The 23,210-nt window shown below is 46.1% G+C and overlaps 3 protein-coding genes and 1 pseudogene across 9 annotated transcripts in view; all 4 read left to right on the top strand.

Moving 5' to 3' along the window:
* Pxn (paxillin) overlaps positions 1 to 4,892 on the top strand; it is a 47,371-nt gene extending 42,479 nt beyond the window's left edge. For 6 of the 7 annotated variants that reach the window (XM_071617099.1, XM_027923336.2, XM_027923337.2 and 3 more), the window contains 6 exons: positions 320 to 415; positions 692 to 862; positions 949 to 1,122; positions 1,958 to 2,039; positions 2,177 to 2,325; positions 2,766 to 4,892. In XM_071617099.1, the coding sequence (XP_071473200.1) occupies positions 320 to 415; positions 692 to 862; positions 949 to 1,122; positions 1,958 to 2,039; positions 2,177 to 2,325; positions 2,766 to 3,032 (939 nt within the window). In that variant the 3' untranslated portion in view covers positions 3,033 to 4,892. The remainder of the gene's footprint in view (positions 1 to 319; positions 416 to 691; positions 863 to 948; positions 1,123 to 1,957; positions 2,040 to 2,176; positions 2,326 to 2,765) is intronic. The other variant, XM_027923338.2, reaches the window with a different exon arrangement.
* Positions 4,893 to 8,175: 3,283 nt separating this feature from the next.
* Rplp0 (ribosomal protein lateral stalk subunit P0) lies at positions 8,176 to 12,508 on the top strand. Its single transcript, XM_027923335.2, has 8 exons — positions 8,176 to 8,200; positions 8,498 to 8,599; positions 9,658 to 9,833; positions 9,944 to 10,031; positions 10,143 to 10,289; positions 10,403 to 10,588; positions 11,580 to 11,720; positions 12,282 to 12,508. Exons 2-8 carry the CDS (start codon positions 8,546 to 8,548, stop codon positions 12,444 to 12,446), a joined length of 957 nt encoding a protein of 318 aa, XP_027779136.1. The 5' UTR covers positions 8,176 to 8,200; positions 8,498 to 8,545; the 3' UTR covers positions 12,447 to 12,508.
* A 1,908-nt stretch (positions 12,509 to 14,416) lies between these two features.
* Positions 14,417 to 23,210, top strand: part of Gcn1 (GCN1 activator of EIF2AK4) — a 61,931-nt gene continuing 53,137 nt past the window's right edge. Inside the window, exons 1-2 of the mRNA XM_027923334.2 lie at positions 14,417 to 14,446; positions 19,636 to 19,738. Coding sequence (XP_027779135.1) covers positions 14,429 to 14,446; positions 19,636 to 19,738 — 121 coding nt within the window. The 5' untranslated portion in view covers positions 14,417 to 14,428. The remainder of the gene's footprint in view (positions 14,447 to 19,635; positions 19,739 to 23,210) is intronic.
* Positions 15,664 to 15,785, top strand: LOC114081914 (small nucleolar RNA SNORA51; annotated as a pseudogene).

The raw sequence follows: 23,210 nt of genomic DNA, 5'->3' as shown, positions 1-23,210 counted from the left end.
GAGGAATTCATTCCAGAGTGGAACCCAAAGCCCATCTCTTCCCCTTCCGGTCCATAGGCCCAGTACCTGGTGAGGCCTCTTTGCTCTCTGGCCCTAATCACTTCCCTTTCTCGTCCCATGCCTTTGGGTGGCTTGCCTCCCTCTCCTGGGCCTTCCTCTCTGGGTTTCTCTAGATTTCTGTCTCCTGATTTTGGTATTGCCAGTAGGGAAAGGTCCTCGTAGCTCATCCTGAATTCCCTGTGCGAAAGAGCCTGATGACAAGGTCTCTTATTTAGTTTTTTTAAAGAAAAGTTTCTTCTCTTTTCCTCCCCTATCTAAGATGCACAGCCTGGAACAAAGAGCGGATGGAGAGTGGCACTCCAGCTGGCCTCCAGGGGGCAGGCAGAGCAGCCCTGAAGGGCAGGATGAGGGAGGGGTCAGTGCCAGGGCCGGGGGCTGAGCTCCTGTTTGTGGTGTTTCCCTGGGTGCAGCAGGGTGCTGCAAGCCCTTTCTTTTGTCCCTGTGGGAGCCCCCATCCACCAGGATGGCCTGCGGATGTCACTCCCACATTCAGGGCTCCCCAGGCCCCTGCCTTACTGGTACTACCTGTACAGGAGGGAGAGCGGCCCCCGGGCTGCAGTGCTTCAAGATGCCCTGCTGACCCCGTACCACAGATGTCCTGACCAGCCCCCCTCCCCCTCTCTCTCCACAGTTCATGGCTCAGGGGAAGACTGGGAGCAGCTCACCCCCTGGGGGACCCCCAAAGCCTGGGAGCCAGCTGGACAGCATGCTGGGGAGCCTGCAGTCTGACCTGAACAAGTTGGGGGTTGCCACGGTTGCCAAAGGAGTCTGCGGGGCCTGCAAGAAGCCCATCGCCGGGCAGGTGATGAGTGGGGAGGTGGGCACAGAGCTCTGTGCTCCGCTCCTCTCCTCTCCTCTCCCTGAGCCACCTTCCATCGTCCTCCTCAGGTTGTGACTGCCATGGGGAAGACTTGGCACCCTGAACACTTTGTCTGCACCCACTGCCAGGAAGAGATCGGATCCCGGAACTTCTTCGAGCGGGATGGACAGCCCTACTGTGAAAAGGACTATCACAACCTCTTCTCCCCACGCTGCTACTACTGCAACGGTCCCATCCTGGATGTGAGCTTATGCTGGTGGCACAGTGGTGGGACGAGGGGGCGGGGGTGGCAGCCAGGATTTTCCCTTATCTGGGCACGATGCCCGCATCAGCTCATTTCATCTTTGCCATAGCCCTCAGAGGGTGCGGGCTCAGAGAAATGGTGGAACTGAGATTCAAACCCAGGCTTGATCCACAGGTCATCCTGATGCATATTAGGTAGCTCCAGCTCCCCTCCACTTCTGTCCAGAATTCCTTCTGCCAAGACTCCCAGGAATTAGGAGCCCTGACCAACAAATGAAGCTGAACGGCAGCCGTCTCACTCTTCCTGCTGTGTGATGTTAGGGAAATGCCTCGCCTCTCTGAGCCTAAGTCTCTTTACTTATAAAATAGGAGTCAGTGAACCTATGATCTCAGTCCTTTGTGAGGATTAAAGGAGAGAGGGTTTGGCATGTCACATCTTTTAATAAATCTGAACTCTTAGATTGAGTTTTTGAGTATAAGTAGGAGAGACCTTGTTGGGAGCATTTTACTGTCATTGGCTATGAGCTGGGAACAAGGTGGGAAGGACAGTGGTACGTAAGTCTTAGTTGTGAGTGGCAGCTGAGATTTCTTTTTGTTTTTTTGGACCAGAGATTGAACTCAGGGGCCCTTGACCACTGAGCCACCCCCCAGCCCTATTTTGTATTTTATTTAGAGACAGGGTCTCACTGAGTTGCTTAGTGCCTCCCTGTTGCTGAGGCTGGCTTTGAACTTGCGATCTTCCTACCTCAGCTTCCTGAGGTGCCAGGATGACAGGCAGGTGCCACCTCACCTGGCTGGCAGCTGAACTTTGATTCCCACTGTTTGCTTTCACAGAAAGTGGTGACGGCCCTTGACCGGACTTGGCATCCTGAGCACTTCTTTTGTGCCCAATGTGGAGCCTTCTTTGGTCCTGAAGGTACGGCAGGGACTGGAAGACTAACCCACTGCCCCCTCGGAGGGTCGGGGGAGGGCTAGGAGACTCTGCTGAGGTTGGGGTAAGGATAACTCCATTTCTGAAGGCCCTAAACTTGCTCCAAATCCCTTGTTCCTCAGGGTTCCATGAGAAGGATGGCAAGGCCTATTGCCGAAAGGATTATTTCGACATGTTTGCGCCCAAGTGTGGTGGCTGTGCCCGGGCCATCCTGGAGAACTACATCTCAGCCCTCAACACCCTTTGGCATCCTGAGTGCTTTGTATGCCGGGTAAGGAGCCTTCAAAGCATCTGGAGGGGGTGGAAGAGGCAGCTGGGGGTCCAGCAAGGGTTCTCTGATCAAATAAGTTTGGGAAACTTCTAAATGCACATGTGAATCCAAATAGTGACCTAGGATGCAGAGTCCAAGAACAGATCCCATTTTTCAGCACCAGAGTTTCTGGCCCCACAGTCACAGCCCCTGCTTAGGTACCCAGGAATCCAACCTTGTTTGAATGCAGGGTATGACCTTAGTAGCTGCACGACTTTGGGCTGGTCCCTTAACTGCAAGCATGTAGCCCGGCACTCTGCACATAGGAAATGTTGGGCAGGTGGGTCAGTGTGAGTGTGATGACCTGGACTGTCCTTGTGCATGACGCCAGGAGCTGGCCCAGCCAGAAGGGCCAGCCCCTGAGCCCCTGTCCTCCAGTGTGCCCCCTCTCTGTCTGGCAGGAATGCTTCACACCTTTCATCAACGGCAGCTTCTTCGAGCATGATGGGCAGCCATACTGTGAGGTGCACTACCATGAACGGCGCGGCTCGCTGTGCTCTGGTTGCCAGAAGCCCATCACGGGCCGCTGCATCACCGCCATGGCCAAGAAATTCCACCCGGAGCACTTTGTCTGTGCCTTCTGCCTCAAGCAGCTGAACAAGGGCACCTTCAAGGAGCAAAACGACAAGCCTTACTGCCAGAACTGCTTCCTCAAGCTCTTCTGCTAGGCGTCCCTTCCCCAGCCCCGCCGCCCTGACTGCTACTGTGACCCAGAGACGTGGAAACTGGAACCCTCATCCTCAGCTGGCACAGGATGGGACAAGGGGCATGGGGGTCCTGCGTGCTTCTCCAGTCTCCACCAAAGCCTTGGGCCTCCCTCCTCTTCCTACAGCTCTCCCCAGGCTGCCCACTCCTCATCCTCCTGGAGGTGGAGGCTGGGGGCTCCATCCCACCCGACATGTGTCCCCATGAACCTGCCCGGCCCGGCCAGCAACCCACACTGGAGCCATCTTGTACTCGTATTTCAGCAGCGGAGCTTGGGAGGGAAGGGCCGGCAGGGTTAGATGGAGTCTCTTTTTATCCTTATCCCCTCAAACCACAGTCTAACTGTCCTAAGAGAATTGGGGGGTTCCCTGCTCCCTCCAAACAATGCCAGCATAAACCCATCCATCCAAGGGTGGAAGTGCTCAAGGGACTGCAGGTTTCTTGGGCTCTCGCCTTCCAGTCTCCCAGGCCTGGGTGACTGTCCCCTTTCCCAACTGCCCCTTTTATAACTGCTCTGGTTCTACTGAGAAAGGCCTCTCCAGCAATAATGTTTTATAGCCACTTCCTCCATCTCCTGGGACAGCACCCGTGGGGAGTGTCGTCTGGGCCTGGACACTGTACCGACTTTGATAGATTTCTACACTGAGGTTTGAATTATGTCACCCAAGTTGCTTTTATTTCTCGATACAAGATGATTTTGAAGAGATTTTAAAGATGTTCCCTTTTATATTCTCCTCCTCCTCATCCACTGCTGCTGGTCCTGTCAGTGACCATGGCTTTGGCTTGGAGTTTGCTTTGTACCGGGTCGGGGAGCAATTTGTATTTTATTTTTTTCTTAGCGTAAGCAGGTGAACTGGGAGCAGCTCTGTGACTCTTCTTCTGTAACTTCATGGTTCACCAGGACTGTTTTATAAACTGCTGTATTTTGAAACCCCTTCCTTTCTGCCCAGGCCAGCAGCTCTTAATTCAAACTGGCCTGAGTGTGTCTGACCCTTTGGGACCTGGAATTCTGAACCTCATCTGTCCTGTTCCTAAGGGAGGAGAAGGGGAAAGTATACTTGGGGGGCTGCTTCCTGTCTGAGTAGGAGCTTTTTTGCAACAAAGAACCCACTGAACATTCTCGGCCTCCTCACTACTTCTCTGGGGCTTCTCCTGTCTTCTCAGGAAAAATTGGTTTCTGATTTTGACCATGAAGACCATAAATGTCTCTTTGGTCTTGTTGATTCCACTGGGCATATTCCTTCCTCAAATTTCCTGCCCTCCCTGGAGACTGGCACAGGTTCCTCCCCCTTTACAGGGGGGATTGGCACTTCAATTTGGGGAGAAGGCCCCAGGTTGGTGCAAGGGAGCCCGAGAGGATTTGGGGCAGAGGGACAGGGTCCTGCTGAAGCGACAGGAAGCCCCAGAGCTCTTTCCCAGGATAAAGCAGGAACAGGCAGGCCTGGGGTTCCTGGTCAAGGGAAAGGGACTCCAGAGTGGTCTACTGGGAGGGATTCAGACCTGTCCACAGGCCTCCCAGCACAGGCTGAGTATGCTGCGGTCCCAGAAGAGGATCTTTTCCTTGGGGCTGGCCTGGGAGCTGCCTAGGTCTGGGAGGTCCTCCAAAGGTCTGACATCTCCACGCCCACCACAGGCCTTACTGCTCTGTTTACAATGACCCACTCCAGGTCCCTCCCCAAGAGGGACTGGGGTTTCTGGGAGTCAACTCTCTGGGTCAATGGTTATTTGATCATTTGATTTTTTTTTCCTCTATAAACTTCTAACCTGGCCTTTTCCATTTCAATTCCTGTGATTTATGCCAATAAAGTGTGCCATTATTTTCACCTGTGCTAGTGCCATTTCTTGGTGATCTGACAACCAAGTGGTCCCAGAAGAGAAACTGAACTCTCCCCAAACTCAGAGGGAGGGAAAATCATTAGTGTTCTTTCCTTGGAAGCTCTACTATGTGCTGCTGTCCCATGGATCCGCTGAGGGTATCCCTGAGGACCTGTGGGTGTCTTTCCACTCATTTAGATGTGGAAAGAGGTTGGAGAGGATCTTGACATGTACAAGGCAATCCCCAGGGCCCACAGAGCCATGATGGGAGCCCAGGACTTGCCCCTGCCTGTGTTTCTGTGGAGCCAGACGCCCAACACCTTGGCTGCGGCCCCTTCCTGGCAGAATGCCCCTGACGTACAGTTGCAGGTGGCTCTCTACTGCCTCCCTGTGGTCATGTCCATATTTGCATGCCTCCTCTATGCACTTGCCAGATCCAAGGTAGCCAAGCTGTCTGGATGGCATTATTCCACCTTGAGCTGTGGCCTCAGTTTCCCTGTCATTTGAAACAGTCCTCCAGAAGCAGTGTGTTGAATTCAAGCCTAAAACCTGGTCGTTTCACAGTGACCTCGGAAGTGAACATTACCTTCAACCCCCACCCAAAGATAATAACTTATTCTTCTAGACCATCTTGGGGTCATTCTGTTTATAGGAATAGCTGTGGCACATCTCATTGTAATTTGCTTTTTCACTCAAAATTGCTTTGTGGATAATTTTCCATGTCAGTGAATATAGATCTGCATCACTTTTTAATGTCTTCATGGTATCATTATATTGAAGTGCTGCAATTAGATATATTGTCAGAGACAGGATGTCCTTGGAAATTTACCATGAGAGTATGTATGTTGGAAAAGTGCACTTAGAGGGTACTGACTCAGGGTTTGGAAGGGACTGTATAGCATATTGAGGCCCATGGGCTTTGAACTTGTCCTGGATTTCAGTTCTGAAACCACCATTTATTGGCTGGGCAAATTATTTATGTCTCTGTTGAGTTTTCTGATGAATAAAATGGGAATACTAATATTTTACCTCCTCAGAGGATTGTTGTAAAGATTTACTATTAGGACTGTGCATAAAGTATTTAACACAATGCTGAGTGTGCAGAAATACATTGTCATTAAAAAGAAATCTTAGCAGTAATCTAGACGTTCTCAAATTGGGCTGATCATGAGAAGCATTAGGAAACTTAAAAACAAAATACAAGGGTTGAAGGTATGGCTCAGTGGTAGAGCACTTGTCTAGCATATTTTGAGATCTTGGGTTCAATCCCCAGCACCACCACATATACAAAAAATTAAAATACACATTCATGGATCCCACTCCTGTAGATGGATTTGGTCAGGTCTGGGAATAGTTCCCGTTAACTGTGATGCAAAAAGATGGCTTCATGAATAACTATCCAAGGAGGCACCATAATAAAATTAGATGCAAGATAGGCATGTCAGAACTTCACCTTTAGACCAGCCTTGCTGGGGGAAAATTTCTAGACACAGAACTTGGGACTGTATACAGTTATAGCCAACTGTTTGTTGGTCATATATGGTCCAGTAAACTCATTGGAAATATCTAAATTGGTCAAGTGAAGAGGGTGAAGATAGGGTGAAACATCCCCAAATTTTTATTGTACAATTATTCAAATAATACAATTATTGAAATAACTGTTCAATGTAATTATAAGCTAACATTTATTGACTTTCTTCTATCCCAGGAAATATGTTGTCTTAACATATAATTAATCCTCATAACAATGCTAGAATGTGGGTATAATTATTATCCCTGTTTTACAGTTAAAGAATGGGAAATAGGCGGGGTGCAGGGGTGAACATCTATAATCCCAGTGGCTTGGGAGACTGAAGCAGGAGGATCGCCAGTTCAAGTCTCAGCAACTCAGTGAGGTCCTAAAGCAACTCAGTGAGATCCTGTCTCTAATATAATATTAAAAAGGGACTGGGGGCTGGGCATGGTGGCACAAGCCTGTAATCCCAGTGGTTTGGGAGGCTGAGGCTGGAGAATCGTGAGTTGAAAGCCAGCCCCAGCAATTTAGAAGGTGCTAAGAAGGTTCTCAGTGAGACCCTGTCTCAAAATACAAAATAGGGCTGGGGATGTGGCTCAGTGGTCGAGTGCCCCTGAGTTCAATCCCCAATACCAAAATAAATAAATAAATAAATAAATGGGGCAGAGGCTGGGGATGTGGCTCACTGGGTTCAATCCCTGGTACCAGGGGTGGGGAAGGGTGGGGGGAACAGGGTCCGCAAGGTGTAATCACTTTTTAAGATGACATCACAGCTAGTAAGTGGCAGAATCATCTAGCTGCAAGTCCTGCATTCATTCATTCAGCAAAAACTTACTATATGTCTACTACACCACGCACAGGACATAAGTCTGTTCACTTGTGGAGTTGGAATTCCTGCAGGAAGAGGCAGACAAAAAATAATGAAATAAATTATATAATGAGTGAGAAGATGTAAGTGTATGGGGGAGGGGGCAGAGTGAGGGAGAGTAGGAGTGAGTTTTTTTTTTTTTTTTGTAATTTTAAATACCAAAGTCAGTGTATGCCACATTCAGCAGGTGATGTTAGCCTCAAGACTTGGTGTAGGTGAATTCTTTGGGCTAGGAGTGGTCCAGATAGAGGAAAGAGCCATGCAAATAGCCCTAACAAAAGTCAGGAGTGCTTTGGAAAAGCAGCAAATTGAGAATGGTCTAGTTAGAAGTGAAAGTCAGTGGGAAAATACATGAGATGATGGTGAAAGAATCAGTGGGAAGACAGATGAGATTATGGGGTGAAGATTGGGTAAATTTTAGGCTTTTACTCTGAGTTAAGTGTGGAGGATTTGACGAGTTTGAGCAGATAAGGACTTAGGTTTTAAAGGATCCCTGTTTTGGTGGAATAGGAGGCAACAAACCATTTTGTTTCTAAGGTAGTTGCGATTTATTTCTTAACTCGTCGTCATACCCTACAGTTTGCCGAGTTGGTCAAGTGGCAATGGGACACACCGAGTCTTAATTCACACAATGTAGCTCCTATTCAAACGTAACTCCACCCCAGCAGGGGGCAGAGGCTCTGAAAAAGAGAGAGCTCTTCCAACACAAGGTAGCGTCTTCCTTAACTACCCTGCTTAAAGGTGGCTTCCGGTTGGCCAGAGTGGCAGCGATGTCATCCAATGGTTGCCTACATTAGTTCGGCTCGTCCGATTGAGCGCCAGCATCAGCCAATACGCAGGGGTGCTGTCCTCGGCTTCTGATTGGCTCCTTCATTAACATATAAAAGACACGCGCTGGCGCGCGGCCCTTTTCTCGCCAGGCGTCCTCGTGAGAGGTTTGTGCTGCCGCCTGTTCCATGCGGTGGGCTGGTGGCAGGAAGCCTGGGATCTTTGGGTGATCGGAGTGTCTGTGCGCGCGCGTGTGTGTGTATGTATGTGGCGGAGCGCTGTTTGGGGACTATGGGACCCCGACCAGTCCCGCCTGGGACCTCGGCGGCGGATCGCGCTCCACAGCTGATGGCGGCTGCTGGTCCAGGCCCGACGGGCGCTGGCGCGTGGTTAGCACCACAAAGGCCTCAGACCAAAGGACAGGTGTCGGGGTGGCGGGGTCTGAGCTCCCTTTCTCCCTTCAGTGACATCGTCTTTAAACCCTGCGTGGCAATCCCTGACGCACCGTCGTGATGCCCAGGGAAGACAGGGCGACCTGGAAGTCCAACTACTTCCTTAAGATCATCGTAAGTGCGGAGTGGGCTGTGGCCAACCATCATGTGTTCCTGGGCGCTAATAGGGACAGTCACTTGCCAGGTGCTGTTTCTTGGTGACAGCTACTGAATTAGGCAATTTGGGGCATATCTCCTATAGTCTTAATTTCCCCTGATGACCCCCCCCCCCAGCGTGCTTTGTGGATGAAAAGGCTCAGGCAAGTCAAATAGTTTATCTTAGCTAATGTCATACTTTGTTCCCTTGCCTACCTTTTTGGGGAGATCTGAGACAAGGAGTGACTCATTGTAAAGAGCCATGTTATTACACATTTAGGACCTGTCGGTCAAGAAATTCAGTGTCCAGTGACTTATTTTGAATGGCTTTTGAGGTGGGGCTTCCTTAGTCTGAAACTGTGTTGCTCTTTAGGAACTAGGCCACATTGTAGAGCTTAGTCTGTATTTTAGTGTTGTACTTCTGTCATGAAGATTTTCAAACAAAAAACTTGAATCTGTAAGTACACAATGTACATTCTACAAGTGGTGTTTTGCAGTGTTTGCTTTATGTTTTGATTGCCTAAAGTCCGTGTCATCAGATGATCAACTTATTGGGAACAGTTTTCTGTTAATGCAGCCATTTTGATGAATCAGAAACATTTCACAATTGGAAAAAGAGAACAATGGAAACTAAATGTATATTTATTTTTTTTAATTTTTTTTTTTTAGCTGTAGATGGACACAATACCTTTATTTTATTCTTATTTAATTTTATGTGGTGCTCAGGATTGAACCCAGTGCCTCACACATGGCAGGCAAGCACTCTGCCACTGAGCCACAACCCCAGCCCCACTAAATGTACATTTAAAAAGCTTTGATTAAACATAGAAAGCTAGTTTTTAGTATACATAGCAAGCAAATCAGGATCAAATATGATAGTGTTATAATTCAGGAGGATCTGATGGGTAAGACTGGCCCAATATAGAGGGACTTCAAAAGGTTGGAAGAAAAGAAGATGGAAATGAGTGATTATGGGGTTTAGTTTCTGCTGACATTTTTTCCGCCTTCCTCCTGCTAAACTTTGCTTGTTTCTGTAGCAACTTTTGGATGACTATCCAAAATGCTTCATTGTGGGAGCAGACAATGTGGGCTCCAAGCAGATGCAGCAGATCCGAATGTCCCTCCGGGGGAAGGCTGTGGTGCTGATGGGCAAAAACACTATGATGCGCAAGGCCATTCGAGGGCATCTGGAAAACAACCCAGCTCTAGAGAAGTCAGTCAATGCTTCTGTCAACTTTGTCCTCCTTTCCTAGTGCCCTTCTCCCTTTTCCTGGAGAAGAATGGTGCTTTCAGGTAACATCTCTTGTGAACTTCTCTTTGCAGACTGTTGCCTCATATCAGGGGGAATGTGGGCTTTGTATTCACCAAGGAGGACCTCACTGAGATCAGGGACATGCTGCTGGCCAATAAGGTAAGGGGAGAATTAGGTTAGATAAAAAACTTTTTGAGTTTGGCTTCTTAAAGCAAAATTGATCTCTTCCATATTGTGTCAGAGAGACTTTTCTCACTGTTCATTGTTCAGGTTCCAGCTGCTGCCCGTGCTGGTGCCATTGCACCATGTGAAGTCACCGTACCAGCCCAGAACACTGGTCTGGGGCCCGAGAAGACTTCCTTCTTCCAGGCTTTGGGCATTACCACTAAAATCTCTAGGGGCACCATTGAAATCCTGGTGAGTAGACCAGGCTCGCCAGTGCGAGCTGGGCATATGGGGGGCTTCTCCTGGAGGCTGTAGGACTGCTGGATGTCCAGGTATTAATTGCGCACTGTTACTTTATTCCTCAGAGTGATGTGCAGCTGATAAAGACTGGAGACAAAGTGGGAGCCAGCGAAGCTACCCTGCTGAACATGCTGAACATATCCCCCTTCTCCTTTGGGCTGATCATTCAGCAAGTGTTTGACAATGGCAGCATCTACAACCCTGAAGTGCTTGACATCACAGAGGAGACTCTGCATTCACGCTTCCTGGAAGTATGTGCTACCCAGCTCCGCTCCTTCCTACGTTAATGGTTGGGAACATGACAAGTACCAGAGTTGGGCAGGTTATTTACTCTTGTATACTGTAAGATTATTGAAAGATTTAATGAGGATAAGGCCTTAGAAAAATGCTGGGCATGCAGTAAGGGTTATTATTCCAGGGCCTGCAATGATGAGACATGAAATTTTGAATAGTGTCATGACTTGAAAGAGAAGTGACAGTTTAATAGATAAAAGTTAACATTGCCAAGTGCCCTTTGTTGGGGATGACTGGTTGTCCTTATTTTTGACATTGTCGTGCCTAATTCTGCCATTAAAATGTCTTTAAGGAATAATAATGATAGAAGATGTAATTCCTTTTTTCTTGTATCTGTGGGTTCTGCATCTATAGGTTTAACCAATTCAAGTTTGCTAAAAAGGAAATAAGTACTGAATGTGTGCACACTTTTTTTTCTTTGTCATTCCCTGAACAACATAGTATAATAACTATATGGTATTTGCATTGTATTAGTTATTAAAAGTAATTTCAAGACGAAGACGATTTAAGGTGTAAGGAGGATGTTTGTAAGTAATATGCAAATACTACACTATTTTATATGAGGGACTTGAGTATCCACAGATTTTGGTATCTGTGGAGGGGTCCTGGAACCAGTCTTCCGTGGATATGGAAAGAGCACTTGTCAAGTTTTTATCTCATATATTGAAGTCAATGACTATTAACAGTTTATTTTTCACAAAATGGTGACTTTTCAGGTAGCCACCACCATCATGGTGTATTGAATACCTGGGTTTGGAATAAGTGCAAAAACATTTTATAAACTCATCCGTTTGAATTGCCCTGCTAGGAGCATTTGGTGTAAGATGAAATGTCTCCTTTGAGATTGAGCTGCTATGAAGACCAAGCTTTCCTTGGTCTTCACTGTTTTTTATTTTTTTTCCTTTAGGGTATCTCACTAAAATGTAATCTTTCTCTTTTCTCCCACAGGGTGTCCGCAATGTTGCTAGTGTTTGTCTGCAGATTGGTTATCCAACTGTTGCATCAGTACCCCATTCTATCATCAATGGGTACAAGAGGGTCCTGGCTTTGTCTGTGGAGACTGAATACACCTTCCCACTTGCTGAGAAGGTAAGATTTCACCCAGGACCACAGCAGGCCTGACAGGGTAACAAACAGTAGCTTTATTGAGTTAGTCCTTTTGTTACCATATCCAGGGGTGCTTAAGCACTGAGCCACAACCCCAGCCTTTTTATTTATTTTTTTGATACCAGCCCTCTTATGTATTTTATTTGGAGACAGGGTCTCAATGAGTTGCTTTGCACCTCACTTTTGCTGAGGCTGGCTTTAAACTCGTGATCCTCCTGCCTCAGCCTCTGAGAAGCTGTGATTACAGGTGTCTGCCACCACGCCCAGCTCCTTTTTTTATTTAAGAGCTTAAAGAGATTGGGGACAAGGGAAATGTATTCTCACTTTAGAAATGATAGGAGATCCAGAGAGGTGGGCTGTGGGCAAGAGCTGGGCCTTAATCCCCGTCACTAGGCCATACCTATGTTCCCCTGCAGGGATTTGACTAGAAAGGCTATACTGGCTTAGACGTTGTAGTTATTTATTTTGAGCCATACAAAGGCAGGAAGCTTGTGGGTGGTAGAGGGGTGTGGATGACCACTTTGACCACTGACTTTTCTTCAGGTCAAGGCCTTCTTGGCTGATCCATCTGCATTTGTGGCTGCTGCCCCAGTGGCTGCTGCTACTACTGCTGCTCCTGCTGCTGCTGCTGCGGCCCCAGCCAAGGTTGAAGCCAAGGAAGAGTCGGAGGAGTCGGATGAGGATATGGGATTTGGTCTCTTTGACTAATCACCAAAAAGCAACAACTCAGCTTTATATGCAAAACAAAGAAATAAAGGCTTACTTCTTAAGTTTCTGAACTCTTCATTTTCTACATTTTGAGATTTATAGTACTTAATGCTAAAAACTAAACAATGGTATAAACATGAGAACTTTGTATTTGGAGTTGATATTTGCGTTTTCTTTTTGTCCCTTTTTTTGGAACTGGGGATTGAATCCAGGGCATTGTGCGTGCAAGGCAAGTGCTTTCCACTGAGCTACTTCCTAGCTCTGAGGTTGATATTTGGATGGGTTCTTTTTTGAGTCTGAATGAAAATACTGCTCTTCTAGGGTATGGTAGTTCCTCCTTATCCACAGGGGATATGTTCAAAACCTCAGTTTGATGTAAAAAATTACACATACAGGTGTCCCTCAGTATCTGTAGGAAATGGTTCTAGGACCTTCTTGGATGTGAGTCTGCCAATGCTTAAGTCCTTTTATAAAATCATATAAAATAGTGTATAGAGTACTTAATACCTAATACAATGTAATATGTATTCAGGGAATAATGAACACATGCTAAATAGAGCCAGCTTTTAAAAATATGTAGTTAGTTGGATCTACATGTGGAACCCTTGAATTTTTTTTAAAAATATTTACTTAGTTTTAGGTGAACACAATATTTTTATGTGGTGTTGAGGATAGAACCCAGTGCCCCACGCACTACAGGAGAGCATGCTACCGCTTGAGCCACATCCCCAGCCTTGAAGTTTGAGGGCTGATTACTGATTTTTCCTTACAGACCTAAGTTTTCATTTATGAAGTTTGGTACAATTAGAGGTTATTACTAATCAAATGGAACAATTAAGCTATAATTAAATTGGGGCCCTTAAAGCAAAATAAGGGTTACTGGAATATAAACCCTGGTTGTGCAGTGGGTTTTAAGATGGCTGCTGAGGTAGCTTCAGTTTGGATAGACTAGACAGGGATGATTCATGTCCCAGTAGGGAGGGTGCAATATTCACACTAAACAGCATGCAAGTTAAAACATGAAATGTTTCCAGGGTTTTTCTATTCCATACTTTAAGATAATAGTTGGGGGGGGGGGTGTGTGGGGAGAGACTGTTGAAAGCAAAACTGAAGATGAAGGGGGACTACTCTATTTTTACACAAGAATTCTTGTTTACATGGGTTCCTCTAAGGAGTATTTCACTTAAGATAGGCATTCAAGTAATGCCAGGTCAGTTCTGGAGAGCTTACTACTTGGCAATTGAAAGGATAGGTATTTTGTCATAAAGCTTCGAGTTCACGTACAGATAGATCTGTGCTGGATCATGATATATTTGTAACTTGGGCTGTCAAAAAAGATTGAAAGCCACTGCTAGTCCTGGACCAAACTAAACTGGAGATCCTCCAGAGAGCAACCATACTGGGTAAAACTGAGGCAACTCGCTAGGGCTTCTTCCTACCCCCTGCATCCTCCCACCTCGTGATCTTTACTTTTACTCCCAGTCTAGGCCGTCCAGCATTTCCCCAGGCCAGGCTTCTCCTGCGTCTTTCCTTGATGCCCTATCTACCCATTTTCAGGCCCTCTCCAAGTCATTCCCCAAGGAATTGCAAACTCCGTCTCAACCTAGTTCAGTTGTGGCGGTCTGGGAGCCACATTCGTAGTTTCTCTACGGAATGCAACGTACCAGGAAGGCCTAAGAGGGGGTGTCCTGGCTGCGCCTGCGGCTCTAAGTGGCTGGGGGCTGCAGGGTGGTCTCACCACTTTACAAATCCTCGGACCCTCGTCTCCCTCCAGGCCAGGCTGAGAAGCTGGGACCCGGGTCGGAAGAACAGACGCTGGCAGCCAGCGCCCTGGGTACCTAAGTCCAAGCAAAGGCTGCTGCGGCCGCCATCCCGCCCGGGGGCGCCAAGGACCCAGCGCGCTTCAGGCCTCGCCCTGCCGCGTGGGCCCCGCTATGACCCGGAAGCGCTCCGGAAGCGGTTCCGGAGTCAGCGCCGGCAGGATGGCGGCCGACACGCAGGTGAGGTGGGCGGCTGCGGGGCCAACGCGGCCAGCGCCTGGGCGCGGACCGTAGCGGTCGGGCCAGACCGCTCAACCTAAGGGTGCGGGGTATGGCGGCTGCGGAGGGCGTGGCGCAGGGGCCTCGGGCCGGCTCCTCGCGGCTCCCGACGCGGCCCGGGCGGCGCAGACCGATCCCGGGCTCGGGGAGGCAGGAGCTCCGGCTTGAGCAGCTGGAGACCTGCGGGGCCTTGCCCTGACCTCTCAGTTGCAGAAGTTCACCTTTCGGAGTCTCCGCTCTGTTTTTCCAAAGCTGTGAGCTCCGGACCAGCGCCGAGTCTTCTTTAAACTTTGTATTCAGTATTTTTCGAGCACCTACTATGTGTAGGGATTTAGTAATCTTTGGGTTCATACAGATTTGGGTTTGAGTCCCACCTCATCGATTTTTGTGAGACTCTAGACAAGGGACTTCACCTCGCCAAGACTCAATCTTTTCGTCTGTAAGAGGGGATTGAAATGGCACCTATTATATAGGGTTGTTGGTGAGATTCAGTGCAATTATGGAGGGTTTGGTATGTTTGGGTTGTTCTTACTAGGTGCAGGGTTACAGCAAGAACTGCCCCTACCCAAGAAGAGTCTTGGCACTCTTGAGTGTTAACACCTGTGGGTTTCTTGTAGTTCAGAAAAGACTTAGGAAAACCATTTCCCTCCATCTAGCCTCCTTTGCAGCTGCATTTAAAGGTGAAAAAACAATACCAGGGGAAAAAAGAAACCGGTATCTAAAGGACAATTTAGCTCACTTGATCTCCACTTGAGAAGATTGATGTGTGTGGGTGCGCGGGCTGCGAGGCAGAAAAGTGATCACTTAACCTGAACATTCAGGAGAATTTTAGTGAGGGTTTCCCATGCCAGGGGCTGTTAATTTGTTTAAAGTTATGTTATACTAAATCCTAGGAAGAAAAGTATCTTAGTCTGTTGGGTATTGGAATGATATGTTTAATATGTAATGTTAATACTCAGGCGTAAAAGAGTCTTTTTCTCTAGAACTGTGTTGTCCAGTATGGTAGCCACTAGGCATGTGGCTTTGTAAGTTAGATAAAATAAATGAAAGTATAAAATCAAGGCATCTTGGTGCTCACCACTGGATGTGTTATTGTGTATAGTACTTTTTTTTTTTTTTTCCTTTTTGGTGGGGAGGTATGCTGGGGATTGAACCCAGGGCCTTGCACATGCTAGACAAGCATTCTTCTACTGAACTACACACTCAACCCCTGTGCTCTTATACTGTATATAAAGAGGAAGCAAAGTATACCTCAGCCTAGGCTCTGTGCCTGGTCTGTATTGTGAATGGGGAGACAAGGAGTTGGGGGAAAAAAGTTAAATTCAAACTGAATGCATGGTGTATACCTGTAATCCTAGCTGCTTGGGAGGCTAAAGCAGGAGGATTGAAAGTTCGAGGTTAGCCAGGGCAACTTAGCAAGAGCCTGTTTCAAAATAAAATAAAAAGTTGGGCTGGGGATGTGACTCAAGCGGTAGCACGCTTGCCTGGCATGCGTGCGGCCCGGGTTTGATCCTCAGCACCACATACAAACAAAGATGTTGTGTCCGCCGAAAACTAAAAAAATAAATATTAAAAAATAAAATAAAATAAAAGGGCTTGGTGTCTAGCCCAGTGGTGAAGTTCTTGTCTAGCATGTGTGAGGGCCTGGGTTCATCCCCAGTGTTATTAAAAAAAAAAAAAAAAAAAAAAAATTTGGGACTGAGAATGTAGCTCAGTAGTCGAGCACATGTCTGGCATGCAGGTGGCTCTGGGTTTGAATCTCAGACAGACACACACACACACACACATGCTCTCTCTCACACACACACACACACACACACACACACACTCTCTCTCTCTCTCAATTCCCATAAGGATTGGGAGAAGGGAAGCAGACAGCAACAGTAAACTTTTGGAAGCTAGAAAGTGTCAATGAGTGGTAAAAGATTTAGCAGTTCCAAGGAAATGAATCCTGATCCTAGCAGGTAGGAAAGCTGAGAATCAACCTGAAAATACATTGTAGAATCTCTGAAAGTGGGGATTGATGGTATCAGCTAACCTTGAATCAGGGTTAGAGGAGGAGCTAGGTTGAGGAGGACTGGCTGAAAGCCATGTTCAGATGCAGTCAGATTCCTAGGTCTTTTTTTTTTTTTTAAATTTATTTTATTTTTAGAGAGAGAGAGAGAGAATTATTTATTTATTTAAGTTTTCGGCGGACACAACATCTTTGTATGTGGTGCTGAGGATTGAACCTGGGCCTCACGCATGCCAGGCGAGCGCGCTACCGCTTGAGCCACATCCCCAGCCCCTTTAATTTATTTTAAAATTTAACTATATACATATACACACATTTTAGTTGTCGATGGACCTTTATTTTATTCATTTATTTATATGCCATGCTGAGAATGGAACCCAGTGTCTCACCCATATTAGGCAAGCGCTGTACAACCTCAGTCCAGATTCCCAGATCTTTTGTTCCTCACTCGCAAAAGACTACAGGTTTTCTCTATGAAGACTGTAGAGCAGAGGACCACTGCTCTGGGAGCACTAGTATAGGACTAATATTCAAGGAAATTGTCAAGAAACTGTCTCTGAAGTGAAGGATGTGTTTCTAACCCAAAAGTTCTCAGCACAGTAGTAAAAATTGACTCAGAACAAAGTACATTATCCTGAAATTTCAGAACCCTGAAGCAAAGAGAAAATCCAGAAGCTTCTAGGGAGAAAAATCAGGTCTTACCCAGAGAATACAAAGTCAGAAGCTGGACACAGTGGCACACTCCTGTAATCCCAGCAATATGGGAGGCTGAGGCAGGAGGATCGCAAGCTTGAGGGCAGCCTCAGCAACTTGGTGAGACCCTGTCTCAAAATGAAAAAGCAGTAGATGTAGCTCAATGGTAAGGTGCCGCTGGGTTCAATCCCCAGCACACACACACACACAAAAAAAGACAAAAACAAAACAAAAAAAGAATGACATTGGACTTCACAACCACAACTTGAGAGTTAGAACTCAATGGAAAAATGTCTTCTGTTTTCTGAAGAAAAATGAGTGCAACCTAGAATTCTGAGTCTAGACAAACTTTGGTCACCTATGAGGCTAGAACAGTTTCAGACTTGCAAGAACTCCTCAGAATGGAGGATGTTTATTCTTCACCTGGACAGTAATAAGAAAAGAGTACATTTTCAAGGTGATAAACTGGACTTCAACTGTAGAGGGTCACCTACCAGATTGTGGAAGGACAGAAAATCAAAAGACATTCCTTCAGGAGAATAAAATTTGCTGAAATTTCTGATCTGTTTAAATGTATCAAATTAAAACAACTGAAAGTTTTGAATTATTAGTAAGAATAGATAAAGCAAACCGAAGTGAGGTGAGGTGGTTATTAACTCCAGAAAAATCAAAATGCTGGCAGGATAAGAAACAGTTATTTTACCTAGTGTGTAGTAGGCCCAGAGTTCAATCCCCAGCGCTGCAAAAGACAAAACAGTTAATGACATGGAAGTTGAATACCTATATATAATGCAAACACTGACTTCTTAGGTAGTCCCTATGACAACACTGGGAACTTACACTGGGGAAGCGTAGAGAGCGTGTGGTGGGGTCCGAGGAGGAAGGTAGGAAAACAGTGAAACTGAAAAATCAAGAAGAATCAGCATGAGCAACATTGCCTCCATATTTAGAGGTATGGACTGAGGGTAAAGACTGGTTTAGGTTAAAACCATCATTTATATAGAAGTTTGGACATCAGTTTGTTCATTGCCAAAAGAATTAAAACAGGGATTTAAGCAGAAAAAGAAAAAAATGCAGCCTCATTTTATTTCTCTGGCCCCGTTGAGTTATACTACTAATGAGAGCTGCCTGTGAAATATCCTCAAAAATATCACGATGGCCCTTATGTGTTACCGAGTCCTTCTCTACTGCTCGCTCATGCATCCACAACCTGCCCACTTTGTGGCTTGTAGAATACTGCTCAGAAGTAGATTTTCTTGGGCTTTCAGAAATATATGCACACTGGCCACCTCCCTGGGTCTTATGCTTATGTCCCTAGCAGGGGACTATAGCTGTGTTAACTCAGATGGCTGTTGAAAGCTAAAGACTTGGCATCAGTTTATGCACTTATTTGGTTTCAGGCTTAGTTTCAAAAATGCAGATGCTGTGACTCTGGGCTGCACTCTGAGCAATGACTTCCCCTCTTGGAGGTGGTTCCTTCATCACTAATGAGATGGGGCTACTGGTGCTATTCTTGCAATCTTGTTAGTGTTAGTAACCAGTTTGGGCTCAAGATGAGTAAGTGCTGTGTTTCTTTTTTTTAGTTATAGGTGAACACCATATCTTTATTTTCATGTGATGCTGAGGATCGAACCCAGTGCCTCACACATGCTAGGCGAGCACTCTACCTGTGGGCCACAACCCCAGCCCAAGTGCTGTATTTCTTTAACTCATTAATTGCCACAGCAGTCATATGAAATAGGTGCTATAATCTGTCCCGGATAGATGAAGAAACTGAAGATCAGGAGGTGACATTATTTGACTTGAGTTTCTACAGCTAATTAGGGGCAGAACTGGGCTCCAACCTTTTAATCTTTTACCTTTAGCTAGTGCACTTGTGCTCAGCTAGACTGGCCAGGATACTGACATTCCCCTGTGAGATGATAAAGTGGGATAATGTAAAAGGAACATACTGGGCACATAGGCCTTCTCTAGGTTTTGGGTAGTTCTGAAAAGATATTTCTGTCGACAGGTTTTTGCCCTTTGCCTTCCTATTTTGGCCCAAGTCTAAAATGTGCATCTCAACTGGGCCATGATTTTGTTCCCCAGGAGTCATTTGACAACATTGGGAGATTTTGATTTTCAAAACTGCTTGGGGGAAGGGCTGGGGATATAGATCAGTTGGTAGAGTATTTGCCTCAAATGCATGAAGCCCTAGGTTCAAACCCCAGCACCACCACAAAGACAAAGACTGCTTGGGGAGGAGAATGACTGCTGGTGGGTAGAGACCAGGAATGCTAGTAAAATCTTATAAGGGGTAAAGGCAACACACTCCCACAAAGAATTATCCAGCCTCAGTGCCAGTTGTGCACAGTTCCAGCACATACACACTCGTGTGCACATACACATTCATTGTTCTGTAGTCTACCTGGTGAAACTGTTTTTGTGGGCTTGGTCTTCACAGGTTTCCGAGACACTAAAGCGTTTTGCGGGGAAGGTAACAACAGCCAGTGTGAAGGAACGGAGAGAAATCCTGGGTGAACTAGGAAAGTGTGTTGCTGGAAAAGGTATTTATTTACCATCTTATTGCCTGTATACTATTCCATTTAAAAATAATTTCTTCTTAGAGCTGTGATCTTCTTTTTCTTGCTCTGCACAACTTCTGCCTTCACTTTGTTTGTTATAATGTGCGTTGAAACAGTTGAAACATTTGGGTTAGTGGAGATTTTTTTCATTCAGGTATCAAAGCTTTTTATAGTTTTTATATATTTCAATTGGAAATGTTTCTAGAAGATACCAACAATCCTTCTTTCTTTTTGTTTTTGGTACTGGGGATTCAACCCAGGGGTGTTTTATTGCTGCTCTATATCCTCAGCCCTTTATTTTTCTATTTTGACATAGGGTCTTGCTAAGTTATTCAGGGGCTTACTGAATTGCTGAGGCTGGCTTTGAACTTGTGATTCTCCTCCCTCAGCTTCCTGAGAAGCTGGGATTACAGGTTTGCACTGCTCTACCTGGCCCAACAGTCTTTCTTTAGAATATGGGTACAAAAGCATTCTTGTGACTTGGAGCACAGTTTTTCTCAATGTGTGTTCATGCAAGTCAGCAAGATGGTAGCAGATGATTGAGCAGTAAAGAATTCCTGTAAATTTGGGAGATGTTTTCTCATACTCATCTGGGACATTTACAACAAACTGTTTTTGAAAAGAACACTTAATAGTGTTCTTTTCTTTCTTTCTTTTTTTTAAGTACTGGGGATTGACCCCATGGGTGCTCTACTACTAAGCTATATCCCCACTCCTTTTTGGTTTTTATTGAGACAGGGTCTTGCTGAGCTGTTGAGGTCAGTCTTGAACTTGAGAGCCTCCTGCCCCTAACTTCCTGAATTGCTGGGATTATAGGTGGATGCCACTGCACTCATTTTTTTTTTTTTTTTCAATTCTGAGGTTTGAACTCAGGACCTTGTAGAAACTTTGCAAGCACTTGAGTATTGAATTACATTCCTAGCCCTATTAAGTGTTTTTTTAATACAGTATTTTCATTGAACCTCTTTTTTGCTGAAAACTTACTTTCCCAGGGCCTGGGGAGCATGTGATGGGAAACGCCAGGCACAGCTAGTTGTCCTCATCGTGCCTACTAACTGACATGACCTATGGGGCTGTGTAAGATCATTTTGCCTTCATTTAATAAGTCCTCATTGGTTTTTTAAATTTCGTCTTGATGTGTTTGTTTTATTGTACAGCATTGGTTGTCACAATGTGGTTCCTAAACTGTTAGCATCAGCATTGCCTCAGAACTTGTTTCAGAGATTCTCAGCTCAACCAGCAACTCAGAAACAATTCAGAAAGCCCTGGGGTGGGTCCTGAGCTCTCTAGGAGATTCCTGATTTGTTCAAGTTTGAGCTATGGCTGTGTGTCATAGCTTTTGTCAGCTCCTACTCACATTGGTGAAGAGCCTACTTCCCACCACTCTTCACCCCTGTTGATTTTTTTTTTAAGTTGTCAATGGACCTTTATTTTATTTATTTATATGCGGTGCTGAGAATCTAACCCGGTGCTTCACACATGCTAGGCAAGCACTCTGCCATGAGCCACCCCCAGCCCACCCCATCCTCTTTTGATGCTTCTCAACTGCTGTTGTCTGAGCAACATACCCAAGCTTGTTAAAGTGGTGTATAAATGGAGTAAATTGCTGTGTGTGAGCTTCTGAGAACTTTGCCTGTGTAATAATCTTTAGTGTATGAGTTTACGGCCTCCTCAGAGGTTTTTTTCTCAACATGGTTCTAGTTATTAAAGACAGGTTGTGATGTTATCACTGTATGTGTGTGTGGAGCCATAATGGTTGACTCCCCCTGTGAAATGACTGCTGAACACTACATTCTCCACTTTGTCCCAGTTGTTGGGGTGAAGATATGGTGCTAAGGATAGAACCCGGGTCCTGCCCGTGCTAGGCGAGCGCTCTACCGCTGAGCCACAAACCAGCCCCTACTTAGGACCTTTTGAGGGTAGTTTTACTCTTCTGTCACCCTGAAATTCTACAGTTCAGGGTGAGCTGTGTTTGTGAAGTGCTTAGACTTTGATGTATAAGTTGATTGTGGAAAGTTAACCAACTCCTTCATGAAATCATTAATTCTCGGTATTCTAATTTTTGAGTCCAAGGAAAGGCTGTTGTATAGTGAGTCTTGCCTCCATTTGTTATGGTAACAGATAATCAAGTAATTCAACCAAAGATGGGATAAGATATTTCCAGCCAGGGTGAGGGGTTGAGGACTTTGTCAGAGCTGGCTAATCCTGGGGGCCATTGGTGCATATCTCCCAGCCCAGCCTGAGCCTGAGCCTGAACCTGAGGCCTCTGAGGCTGCTCTGCTCTCCCCACTCTTGTCTCCATAGATCTGAATGGAAGACTCACTGAGGCAGTGTTTCCTGTGACTGAATTTTTTTCTAGTTCAATAATCAGTGATGAGAGGTTCAGCTGTGTTCTAGCCATGCCTTTGCCACATACAGGTAGTGTGACCTGCCCTCGTCACTTTACCTCTCTAAGCCTGTCTCTCGTCTTTGAACCTGAGATGGCAGTAGTACCTGTCTCAGGGTTGGTATGAGGAGTAAAAACACACCTGATGCTGTTTGACGCATCGCCTGGCTGTGGTTTGCTTGCAGGGTATATTAGCTGTTGTTCTTGCCATTCTTTTAGCCACCACCTGTTTCTGGCCCTATTTACTCTCACTCTTTTTCCTTTAATTACTGACATAGTCCTAAGTCAGACTGACAAAACAGTATTAAGAGCTCTGGGAACTTGGTCCTTGTACCTCATTCATTTCTCTTTCCTCATTTGGGTGCCTGGAATGCAGGCACCCTGTGAGCCCTTCATGGATCTCTTGCTCTTGGGGGCTTCCCATCTTTGTCTGCGGTCTCTGGTCTGGCCTTCAGCACTTGTTACATGCTGGCTTTCTAACATTCCTGAGCACTCTTGGTGGACCAAACTGCTTGATTCCCTCTGGCTGGCCTGCTTGGATTCCTGTTGCTCATTTTCTTCACCTTAAAGAGGGCTTATTAATAATAGAGCCCTCTTTGTGGGAATTAAATCAGTTCACAAGTGTGAAGCGCTTAGAGCAGCACTGAATGAGTGCTGGGGGACAGCGGGCCTTCCTTTCAGTGCCCTGCATATCTGCTCATGTTACTAATAGCACTGAGCATGTGCTGCCTTCTCTTTGCACGTCTCTATTGACTACTTACAGGCCATCCCTAGGTCCTGTAGACTTTCAGAAACCACTCCAGTTAAGGTCTCTTTCCTTTTCTAGTCCTGGTACTTCAATGCTTTCTTTCTTTCTTTTTTTCTTTAGGTACAGGGGATTGAACCCAGGGGCACTCTACCACTGAGCTACATCTCCAGCCCTTTTTTGAGACGGGGTCTCCCTAAATTGCTGAGCCTGGCCTCAAACTCGGGATCTTCCTGACTTATTGTCCCTAGTAGCTGGGATTACAGAATTGTGCTATTGACTTTTCTTTTCTTTGAGACAGGGTCTTGCTGAATTGTTCAGGT

The sequence above is a fragment of the Marmota flaviventris genome, chromosome 1, assembly GCF_047511675.1.
Source record: "Marmota flaviventris isolate mMarFla1 chromosome 1, mMarFla1.hap1, whole genome shotgun sequence".
Lineage (NCBI taxonomy): Eukaryota > Metazoa > Chordata > Mammalia > Rodentia > Sciuridae > Marmota > Marmota flaviventris.
This window is presented reverse-complemented; position numbering and strand designations above follow the sequence as displayed.

Excerpts from the sequence above, each read along its gene's own strand:
- Rplp0 (XM_027923335.2), top strand. The coding sequence starts at position 8,546 with ATGCCCAGGGAAGACAGGGCGACCTGGAAGTCCAACTACTTCCTTAAG. Across the intron at positions 10,032-10,142 it reads ACATGCTGCTGGCCAATAAG|GTTCCAGCTGCTGCCCGTGC; the intron begins GTAAGGGGAGAA and ends TTCATTGTTCAG. Across the intron at positions 11,721-12,281 it reads CCTTCCCACTTGCTGAGAAG|GTCAAGGCCTTCTTGGCTGA; the intron begins GTAAGATTTCAC and ends ACTTTTCTTCAG.